The sequence below is a fragment of the Plectrocnemia conspersa genome, unplaced genomic scaffold, assembly GCF_051122295.1.
Source record: "Plectrocnemia conspersa isolate PC_06_02 unplaced genomic scaffold, ASM5112229v1 ptg000010l, whole genome shotgun sequence".
NCBI classification, from domain to species: Eukaryota; Metazoa; Arthropoda; class Insecta; order Trichoptera; family Polycentropodidae; genus Plectrocnemia; species Plectrocnemia conspersa.
The window spans coordinates 12,388,095-12,399,465 of NW_028277174.1; the positions used below are offsets into that span (position 1 = coordinate 12,388,095).

Below are 11,371 nucleotides of genomic sequence, written 5' to 3' on the forward strand. Positions count from 1 at the left end.
ATGTCGGGTGCAAAAACCTCATATTATTTTATTAAAAATAAATTCGTAAATCGTATGTAATTATTTATTGACACGTGGTGCACATTAACATATAACAATCATTATTCACACGTGTGTTGAATTTAATATTTACTATAAATATGGTGTAATTAAGCAAATAAAGATAGTCGCAGAATTAAACTCAATCAGAAAGTTGCTAGAACTACCGTCGTATTATTTCTGGAGCATCCGCCTAACCATCCACTGGTTTCCGAAATCAATGCTCCACTGGAGGGTGAGCGCTAAACCCTATTTTGTAATTTTTGCAATATCGTTTTATCTATATTATAAACAACAATGGTCCTAATTTGGACCATTGTTGGTTCGTTTCGGCTATTGGCCATAACAATTATGTTGGCCATGCTCAAAATAATTTAGAAAATCAATTGCAGGCAGGTTGGATGTTTTCCCTTTTGATTGATTGGCAATGTTGTGAGTCGGAGACGGACGTCATTACAGGGCAGATCGTCTCAGTTGCCGCTAGAATTTAGATGGTATAGTTTCTCTATAATTATTGCTCTATTCAGTTCTTGATTAGTCGCGTCTCTTAGGTATGCGGATAGTGACTGACCGCTACGTCCTCCCTTACCTTCCATTCCTGATATATATCTGCATCCTTATATTGATAAGTGATGGAGATGGAGACCATCAGTAGTTTCGCGCCGGTTTACACAACGGTGGCTGTCACTCACGACAGCCCAAGTAGGAAGTCGGCTCGAGCCACGCAGTGTACTGAAGCAAAAGTCAATCGTAATTGCTAATGGACCGATATTCCGATGCTCATGCAACTACTGAGCGAGGGCCATTGTAAATTTACAAGACAATACTTACAAATCCTAAAATTATAATTCTTATTTTTATTGAAATATGATATCAAATTTTTAATAGTTTCATTTTATAATGGAGGTAATAATACATATGGACATATTTTAGCGGGTTTAGCTCAAAAAATTGAATAAACAAAATCGTTGCCACGGTAATTTATTTTAGTTTTCGGTCGGTTGTGAGTATGCATTTTAAGTCAATCAAGTTTTAGGTGCATTTGAAGCGCGTTTATGCGTTTCAAAAATGGATGGTGACGATTTAGAGTTGGGCTGCAGTAAAAATAAAGAGCTTTTAAGTAAATATTTCAACACGTGGAGTGAAATTAAGAAATCGAAGAAAAACACACAGAATCTGAGCGATGCAAAAAACAAGCAAATATGCGAATTTCTCGAAAGACTCATGCAGGAGAAGGAGAAGCTGACGAAGAAGACGGAAAGGATCAAACGCGAAATTTTGAAGGAGGCTGATTCTGATATCGTTTTGGACAGTAATTTAAACACAAAATCTAGTTATGCCACAGCATTTGGTAACTATCAGCATAGGTATATATTATATTTGAGGAGACTACGGGAAGAATACGTTAGCTGACATAATCATTAATATATTTAGCTTATGTTTCTCTTACACAGGTGTTCAATTTACAAATTCTTGTCGTAGCCTCTATTTATATTACATGAATAATCTTCATTATTTCTCCCAAAGTACACATAGATTTCAGGCACAGAAGCAGATCATAGCATTACAGAAGGCAAAGTTAGACGAACAGAGACGTTTCATTGAAGAGTTGAAGTTGAACAAAATTGTTCAAGATGCCGAATCGACTACACATTTGATCACCAATGTGAGAAATTCTTTGAATCAATGCAGCAATAGTGTTAAACCGAGATTAAAATATATAATAGGCGATACAAATTCTAGTGAAACTAGTTCGAGTGAGTATTGTATGTTTTTAGAGTTAAGAATAAATATTTTATTTTCAATTAATATTTTCAGGCGATACTTTAAAAATTTCTAGTACAAAAATACCTAAATTCTATCAGCAGATGGAAGAGAGAGCGAGACAAAGGGAAGAGAAAAGAGCTGTTGTTAGGGAAAGAAAACGACAAATGGAACTCGAGAGGGAAAGAATCAAAGAGCAAGTATGCTGATTTTCTTTTTATTGATATTTTTATCTTATTTCTTATAGCTTCGTTGAGGAGAATCTATTTCATACTTGTTTATTGAAGATTCTTTTCCAACTAGAATCATTACCCAGAAATTCTGAACTGCTCAATTTTCACTGTGGTATTATTTATTTAATCCGTCCGTCTTAAGCATGTTACTTATTGTCGCATTTCCTTAGCTAAATATTTCTGACGACTTGGTAATTATACGTAAGAGCCATTTTTAGAATGAGACTTAGATTATCTTTTTGCTCCAAGAGATACCGAGCATCTTTCTCTAGCAGCAAATTTCAAATGCAACGATCATTAGACGTTTTCTACTTCATTATAATGAAAATTTAGTATTTAATTACTTATGATTTGTAATAGATGGCAATGGAAAGACAGATATTAGATCAAGACGAGAAAGAGAGAAGACTCAATGAATACAAGGAGAAGCGACGACTGGCACAATTAATAGCCATTAGAAGAAAAGAAGAACGAGAAAAGATACGCAGTTTGATGGTAATGGCTGATTTGCATTATGAAAAGCAGTTGATATTTAGATACGGAGTTAAACGGTGGATGATGTTCGTACAAAACATCAAAGATGATCATGTAAAAGCGGAAAGATTTGATAAAATCAGAATTATAAGATATCACTTTGTGCATTGGAGGGAAAAAGTTAGATTAGATGTAAACGAGAAGAATAATAGAGCCGATGAGTTATATCACACTACGTTGGAGATGAGAGTTTTTTATGTTTTTAAAATGGTTTGTATATGTTTAGGTTGCTTTACAATATTGGTAATGTTGTATATTATCTATTTTTTTAATTATAGTTGCACGTAGAAATGATTCATAAGATGCAAACGGCAGAAGATTGGTATGATATTTGGATAACGAACAAAACATTGGCGAGATGGGTAGACATTAGTAGATCGATGAAGAAAAAACGGCAAAAACAATGGGAAATAGCCACTCTTCATCACGAATGGTAATATTTTAATTGTTTATTTATACAGAAGTTTAATTTTATTTATTTATCCAGTGAAAAGCACGTTTTTACAATTATTTGGTTCTTGCAATTTTTGTCTCTTTTATTTAAAGTAAGTTTCCCATAACTGTGATAACAATTTTTTAAAAGATACTGAGCAAATGCAATATTTTGTAGCGACAAAAATACATAAGTAGTTTTTGATATCATATATGAAGGAAGATTGAATACAACTAGCACGATAGAGAAGTAGTATAAATCGGTGACTAATATCAGAAAGATCTGGGTTCAAAGCCCTAGATTTTTCAATTTTTATCGTGTCTGACCGATTCGAATTAGTAATTATTACTAATTATAATTCTGATCGATCAACACAGATTTAAGTTTTCCTAGATTTTTCTAATCTCACGGTTAAATAATTACAATAAAATCGATCTAGGTCAGGCATAGTGACATATTTTCATTGTAAGCTATAATAATAGCTTGTAACTTATAAAATATGTTACTGATTTCAGTCTGCTGTCTCACTACTTAGTAGTTGTTGGTTGTGTATTGTGTAACTGAATATTTACAATAAATAAATCTAGTTTTGAAATACAGTTTTCAATAAGTCATATTATTTTATGTAGATATGAAACTGAAAAATATATCTTTTGTTACGGTTTCAATGTTGTATGCTTAGTGTCTGTAAATATATTTGAAGGAACTACACTCCACCTCAATAATATTAATATTGAACTATTTTTTTAACGGTCCAAAACTATACTATCCATTTTATATTTATAGTCAATTGAAATGGAAGGTCATAGGCTTTTGGCAAACATTACCAACAATCATGGCACTCGAACGGAAACAGGAGGCGAGGAAACAAAGATGGAGGGTGAAGGTTCAAGAGATTCTTCCAGACTACATACCAAAAATCGAAGATTAAAATTAACAATATTTTTATGTATGCCAGTGGATCAAATTATATTTTTTGTTTTTAATTTTTTTTTTGCATTGTATTGAAAGAAATAAAACGAAATGTTAACTGTCTTTTTGAATAAATATATTGCAAAAAAATCAAAAACAAATTTATCACATCGATAAATTAGTTAATACTAAAATATATCATGTTTTTAAAAGCAGTTCAATATAATTCAAAAAAAAAATACAGAACATATTAATCACAACCAAAAATAAAAGTATTCAATAAAGTATAACATTTTGAGGGTTATAAAATAATGATGTTTTTGGGAAATCAATTTTATTTATAACTATGTAAACTCAATTTTGTGAATTATTTTTCACACAACTGTATATATCCTAACTGAGCTTTTTAAGCTCTATAAAGTGCATTTATGTATTTTTTGAGATATCCTCATTTATTAAAACTATTATAATATGAGTATGGAGACATGAAATATGATATTAATTATACTAAACACAAAATTACATATGAGATTAATTCATGGTTAAATGTGGCATCATTATTACGATATTTAAATGCAAATTTTAAATACATGTTTTAAGACGTTTTGCGCTACACATACTTTATTTTAAGAATCACAAATAAACAGGAACTATGATATTATAATTAGGCCACAAAATCATTAATACAAAATAAAGTTTTAAAAACACCGTTTTTGATTATTATAAATTCATAGTATGTATTTTGAAAGAACGAGTATTATAAATTAATCATTGATATTTTATAGGAATGAGTATTTTAAACACCTAATTTTTTATTAAGATTATTAATAAATTCATGAGTTTAAATCTAAAGATCATGATGAAATACATATTTAAAAAAATTCATTGTGCTTTTCTGTGCATGACATTGCCAACAAAGACAATAATTAATATATCTACGTTTCAATGGTCTTATTCTTTGACTAATAAGTCCTTATTCTTAATAGTTTTTATTATTTTGCATTGAAAATGGATTATGATTCAGTTCTGAAAGTAATTCAATCGCAATACAATCCTTTTATGTATTGAAAAATCTCAATCACAAAAAACAATAATATTAAAGATCCTATAATAAGACTGTAAATTCCGCAGACAAAGCATATTGCGATGCTGAAATATAAAATAAAATATTAGTATATAATTTATTGATATATATAAAAAATTATATTCTTACTTATATTCATAATAAACATCAGTGCAATCATCCGGTAATAGAATCGTTTTATAAAATATGAACGGATGGCATACAGTGGTTAGAGTTAGATTTGAACCATAAAATAAAGCAATCATTCCAAGCAATAATCCGCAGCTAAATAATGTCTTATTTTCATTACCAATGCAACAATTTAACCTAAAATTTATTATCATGTTTTCATCATTAATATTAATCGATGCTTAATTAGTGTTATAGATTGTACCAAACACAGTGGCCTCCATTCTTCGGTATATTTGCCTGACAATATAAGCAATATGCAGGATGGTTGCTGAAAATTAAATTAAATATAGATTATTATTATATATTTTTAAATTATTAATTAATATAGTACCTATTTATTAGATTTTGATTGCTAGAAGTCGATTCAACATCGGGCTTTGTGTCCTTTAAAATTTGTGCACTTTGATTAGCCTTTTGCTTCACATTATAAAGGCAAGCGACGCTAAACGTTGTCAATAACAGAAGTAAAATGTTCTCTTCGGGCAATATCTCCAGTTGTTTGATTACAAACAGGTGAAATATTATCATCAGACTGAGCACGGTAGATATCAGCCACACCATGAAAAATTGCGATCTTTCCTTATCCTTTTCTCTGTTTTAAGTAAAAATGTAACTCAATCTTTTAATACATAGATTAACGAAGTTCTGCAAAATCAAAAATAATTTTAACAACAAATAAAGGAATCAGTACGTTGGTTTAGTTGTTAGTTTAATGACATGCTTTCCTAAATATAATTTCATACTTCAACTAATACATCCAATTAAGCAAGAGTTTTGGAAGTCTCGTATAAAAATAATAAGCATGTGACATGCAGATGTCCATTTATTATGCAGAAATTAGTATATATATATAATACTAGTTTCTTATAATCAGATAATTTTATTATCGTTTTAAAGTTGTACTTTACTTCAAATACAGAGGTTTAACAAGAAAAGTTGTATTACACATGAGCAATCAAAGGTCAGCATTTGTTTATGTGACCGACCATTACTTTATGGAGTTTGGTTGTTGCCATGAGGTCAAAGATTTATTCTCATCAAACGAACAGTCCAAAACTAAAATTCAAATAAAAACCATATTAAAATATTATTAGATGATTTCTTTATAAATTTCAAATGCAAAGGTTTCGAGGTCAACAAAAATATAAACTGAATTTCTATTTTGCTGATTGTATTGGGAGAAACAGGGGCGTGGCTAGAAGCTTCTAATATCTATAAAAAATGTAATTCAAATATAATTTGCATTAATAAAAATATTATGTGCAATAATTATTTATGATAATCATATAATAATAAAAATAATGGTAATTTTATATAAAAAAAAATCTTTCCAGTAAAGGTCACTAGATTTCTGTATATACAATTGTGTAAAGGTATTGCAATTTGAAAATATCGAAAACCAATAGATGTATTTTTAGTTAATAAATATATTATAAAATATTTTTAATGTTTCGAAAAGTTTTACAGAAATCGGATTAAAACTCAGCTATTTTGTCCACAAAAACCATTATATTCCTTATACATTTGAGAAAAATCAATTTGATTATTATTATAGAATGTTTTTGACTATTTTATTTATTTCTTCAAGATTTTATTAATGACTGCCATTTTGAAGGCGGGACTTACCCGAGATACTAATTAAACCTATGACTCCTTAAGACAGTTTTTTAAGCTTTTAATAATGGAGTTAAGATTGTTTTATTTTTTTAATAGCGTCCGTTTTTAAACAAGAAGGGAGTCAAAGTTAGCTAACAAACTTAACTAGGATGTTTATAAAGTCTTTATTGACTACAGTATGACTTGAGAAATGCCATATTAAAATAATGAATCACTAATAGAATAAATTTAATAAGTGCTAATAAGAAGTACAAGTCATTCTGTGATTAATGCGCAAACAAAATTTGAGCACAATGAAAATTCTGATCATAAATAATCAATATACACATATTTGTATGTATATTTAAGAATATGTCAATGTATATATAAAAAATAATGTCAATATTTTTTTACTGTAATTATACATTTTTTCACATAAAAATATAAATCAGTTGAAATTAAAAGTAAATTTATTTTTAATGAATTTAAAAACAAAATTAAAAATATATTTTGTTGATGATAGAGAGTAATGTATTTTTTTTAATTATTATACAATAAAATTTGTAATTTTTTAATTGATGTTGTATATTTGACAATCAAACAATTATCTATGTTCAGAATTTTCTGGTCAGTCGTTCTCACTCCATGAAGCAAGAATTCACCATAATAAGGAAAACCGAGAGGTTCTGACAAGCATTCTCCGCTATCAAAGCACAACATCTAAACTTTGCCAAAAATTATCTATAACATTTATATAGTTGTTTTATTAATTTTATTAATTGAAATTAAATAAGTCAACACTTTGATGACAAACTGCATTACATAAATGCTATTATTGATTGCGTTCCTATGCCACGAGTATATCTCAAAAAGACTTGACTCTTGAAAGCAATATTTTTTTTACAAGTATACTACTCACAGAAATGTTTACAAATATATTGCAATAAAAAAACTGAAACGTTTGATGGTCTGATGGCACATAAACAAATATTTACAAATTACGAATTATTATTTATTATTAGCCATGTGAAAATTGTCGAGTGATAGCTGATATCGTATTTGTTTTGAGTGGGTTTGGGTATTTTGACTGTTAGTAAGTCAACATATAGAGCATTACAATAAGTAGCAAAAAGTCTTAAATATTTCTGCGGGTATCATTTATTACGAGGATGGAAAATGACTTTGAAGTTGTGTGTATTTTATCTTTTTAGGAAATAAATAGAAAAGTTGGAATCGGTAATTCTTATGCGCTTCAGTCGCTCGTCCACTGTTGTATAAAAGGAATATGTCGGATTATATTCACAATGAATTAGTAATATAGTAATTCATATATCTAGACAGAATTGCATAAATCGATAATGCTCACCTAGTCTTTGTCTGCAAAAGGCAACGACGCAAATACGCCAATATTACCCCCAAAGAACTAAAAGTGAAGATAGTGCTCGATAGCGATGTAGCAGCTGTTAAAATTCCAGCGGGTACAGCTAACGCAGAGACTATTCTGAATGTGTGAATGTTGTGAAGAGATCGCACCATTTTAATAACGCCGTTAATTTGATTTGCCATTTTTATTATTATTGGAAATCTATTCTGCTGAAATAATCATCAGTATTTATTATAAAATTGTCATAAAGCATAAAAATTATTTATCTTTACATAGTGATTAATTACTAGTCTTATGCATTATATGAAAAGTTTTTTCCCACTATTATTGTGATTAGTGTGGCGTTTTATATGTCGATTCAGCACGCCACACCTCCTTTGACAAATGTCAAACGTCAACTTGAAGTAATCTGGCATGCGTAATAGTGATGTGCTCCTCATAGAAAATAGTAACCGAAATGTTTATTTGTAACGAATATAGCTAGCCGTATCTATATTGAGCCACAGGTGTCTTTTTAACACGATTTATTTATCATCTATATTTTTTATATTTATATATACACGGATTATTCTCTTTTACAATTTGATCAATTATGTCACAAGTTTTTCGTGAATTTTTTTTTATCCCCCCCCCCCATTATGTCAAAATATATTATTGAGACAGACTCCTGCTTGTTTCACACTGTCACAATTCCGCTGACCCCTCCCCAAACCTGTGACATAATTAATGGAAGTAGCATTAATTTAAGGTTAAGCTTTAGACAAAAATTTATATACACATTAAAATTTACAGCTTTATTATAAAAAAAACTTTTTCTGTAAACTGTCGACAAAACTTTTTTCTTTTCTATTTTATAACTTAAAATATCGACAATATTTTTTTACAAAGAGTATATATTTATTCTACAGCGTTGATGTGCGGTCACATAGTCACACAAACGAAAACAAAAACAATGGCACGGCAAAATAATAAATAACTAAACAGTGAAAATTACAATAAGCCACCCAAATTTCTGAAATTTGGGTTTCACATAAGCCCCCCTGATAGTCCGATAATCGAAGCGTCGCAGAAAATAGGCATCACGACGACCACTAAGGCTTCGCCCTTCACGAACTACCGACAAGAAATTACGATGGGAGTCCCTCAGGTCTTAGTACTCGGACTTGCTCTGTGGAACGTAATGTATGACGGATTTCTGCAAGTACCCATGTTCGAGAAAGTGAAGCTGGTCGCATTCGCGGATGATGTGACTTTGCATATGACAGGAAAGACCACGTTGGCATGTGAGAAAATGGCTGGCGAGTGCTGGTTTGGAGCTCCCAGTACAAAAACAGAGGCCGTTTTCCTTACCAGACGCAGGCCAGAATCGTCATTGACAGCTTCGAGATTCCGTTCTCAAGATCCATGTGGTATCTCGGAGTACGCATCGATTCGCTGAAAACGCAGAAGTGGTGGCAACGAAGGCAGCCCGTGCGGGTGAAGAACTTGCCAGACTAATGCAGAACGTTGACGGACCCAAGTACAAAAGATGAAATTTGTACAACGAAGTGGTTCACTCTATCCTCATATATGGGTAGACTCAATGAAGGTGGAGAGAACGAGACTCATTCTGGCACGAGTACAAAGAAGGAGCGACCTGAGTGTAATATCGGGGTACAGAACGGTGTTGATATCTGGCATCCCGCCCGTCGACTTGCTTGCACTGAAAAGGCAGGCAACATACAAGTAAAGAAATAAGCTAGAGAGCTAACCTTAAGGAAATACAGGAAGGAGCCGTGGGAAGTATCTGGAAAAGGTAGGTGGACTCATTGCCTCATCAGAAACCTACAGGCATTAAGAAAAAGAGAGCACGGCGAACCGAACTTCAGACAACTGAATACGACTCATCCATTTGGTAAGTCGCAGAAACGTTATCTAGGAGAGAGGGGCAGGTGTGGGAATTTACTCCCTTGAATTTGGCCAGAAAAATGCTTGTCAATTAATGAAATACCATGAATTTGAATGAAATCGAAATAATAAAAAACGACCACTGACTAGCCAATATTTCCCCCATGGAAAAAGCCGAAATGACATCCGTGGTAAGTCGCGAGATGTAACTAGTACACACTGAGTTTTATTTTACACGCCGGTTCATTTCGTTTGGCTTTCGTAAGGTGACCAGAGGTCCTCATTAAAAAAATTGTCCTCCTAGAACAAAAATGTTCGAGGTAACTTTTTTTTAGCTCACGCAACATCTCTTTATAAGCAAATATTTCCAAGATGACTTTTTTTAGTGTCCTCTGATATTTTCAAAACCTAGTCACATCTCTTTCAAGGAAGTCCCCATATGCTATAATACACTTATGCCAGCGTTTCTTTCAATCTGCCCAACCGACGAACACGCAGAATATGCAGAAAAAGTGGTGGGGTAATCGTTAGATTGTTGCCGAATGTTAGTGGACTAAAGTTAAAGAAAATAAGACTTTGCAACGAAGTGGTTCACTTCGCAATCCTCATAAGTCACTTAGTGTGCAGGAGATTTACAATTCGCGGTCGAAAGACGATGTCAACGAGCTGAACATGGCCAAATGAAAAGATAATTGTAGGACATCTATGCAAAGGGTCGGTTGATGCATCGACTACTCAAGAAGCTGAAGGCCAGATGGAGCATGGTGAGGTGAACTGCCATCTGATTCAGATGCTCACGGGACATAAATGCATCGAAACATATCTCAAAAATATATGTTAGGAAGCGATTCTCATCGATCACATGGTATTAAAACAGATCTGTGCTAAAACCTCAAGTGACGAAAAAGTGCCACCCGAGGCAAACTTATGGAATGACGACAAAGTAGTGGAAATAGTAGTGTACAGGCAAAAACTCATTATTGATGTAGGGTTTTTTTAAGGTTATGCCGTTAAGTGTGAGTGACGCAAGCTGAACACCAGCTGTCCATAGATAAAATGCGTCATAACGGATACAGTATGGTGTCGCAGCGGAAGTGTGGGTTTTAATGGGCAAGAATCTCAACCGCCACATGCCTTTGTTTGCATTGCCTAGCGATGTCTTTAGAAGAAAATTAAAAATTCACTCATTAAAAAAGTGAATCATATGAAACTAAATTGGCATGGTTTTATATTCTTATTATTTATTTATTGTAAATCTTCGTTTGTCTCACTAGATAATAAGTCAGCAGGTACACCATAAAGTCCATCTAACATATATTTTACGAAAGAAATTA

General features: G+C 31.9%; 2 protein-coding genes across 7 annotated transcripts; one reads left to right on the top strand and one right to left on the bottom strand.

Moving 5' to 3' along the window:
* Nucleotides 1-990: 990 nt before the first annotated feature.
* On the top strand, nt 991-4,038 carry LOC148230653 (uncharacterized). Of its 3 annotated transcripts, none has more exons than XM_088194808.1 (6): nt 991-1,406; nt 1,567-1,796; nt 1,858-2,003; nt 2,397-2,780; nt 2,849-3,003; nt 3,790-4,038. In XM_088194808.1, the coding sequence occupies exons 1-6, from the start codon at nt 1,108-1,110 to the stop codon at nt 3,932-3,934; spliced, it is 1,359 nt and encodes a 452-aa protein (XP_088050934.1). In that variant the 5' UTR covers nt 991-1,107; the 3' UTR covers nt 3,935-4,038. The 3 variants fall into 3 exon arrangements, with proteins under 3 accessions (XP_088050934.1, XP_088050935.1, XP_088050936.1); XM_088194809.1 differs by having other exon boundaries at nt 1,576-1,796; XM_088194810.1 differs by lacking the exon at nt 991-1,406 and having other exon boundaries at nt 1,689-1,796; nt 1,880-2,003.
* GABPI (zinc finger DHHC-type palmitoyltransferase GABPI) lies at nt 4,030-8,551 on the bottom strand. 4 transcript variants are annotated; one of them, XM_088194814.1, is made up of 6 exons: nt 8,438-8,551; nt 8,133-8,356; nt 5,502-5,762; nt 5,373-5,438; nt 5,129-5,305; nt 4,030-5,064 (listed from the first exon to the last, which is right to left on the bottom strand). In XM_088194814.1, the coding sequence occupies exons 2-6, from the start codon at nt 8,330-8,332 to the stop codon at nt 4,953-4,955; spliced, it is 816 nt and encodes a 271-aa protein (XP_088050940.1). In that variant the 5' UTR covers nt 8,333-8,356; nt 8,438-8,551; the 3' UTR covers nt 4,030-4,952. The 4 variants fall into 4 exon arrangements, with proteins under 4 accessions (XP_088050940.1, XP_088050937.1, XP_088050941.1 ...); XM_088194811.1 differs by having other exon boundaries at nt 8,133-8,359; XM_088194815.1 differs by having other exon boundaries at nt 8,423-8,551.
* Nucleotides 8,552-11,371: the final 2,820 nt, after the last annotated feature.

Coding starts and splice junctions, on each gene's coding strand:
- LOC148230653 (XM_088194808.1), top strand. CDS start 1,108: ATGGATGGTGACGATTTAGAGTTGGGCTGCAGTAAAAATAAAGAGCTT. Junction 2,004..2,396: donor GGGAAAGAATCAAAGAGCAA/GTATGCTGATTT, acceptor GATTTGTAATAG/ATGGCAATGGAAAGACAGAT. Junction 3,004..3,789: donor GCCACTCTTCATCACGAATG/GTAATATTTTAA, acceptor TTATATTTATAG/TCAATTGAAATGGAAGGTCA.
- GABPI (XM_088194814.1), bottom strand. CDS start 8,332: ATGGCAAATCAAATTAACGGCGTTATTAAAATGGTGCGATCTCTTCAC. Junction 5,763..8,132: donor CTTTTGCAGACAAAGACTAG/GTGAGCATTATC, acceptor TACTTAAAACAG/AGAAAAGGATAAGGAAAGAT. Junction 5,306..5,372: donor AATGGAGGCCACTGTGTTTG/GTACAATCTATA, acceptor AATAAATTTTAG/GTTAAATTGTTGCATTGGTA.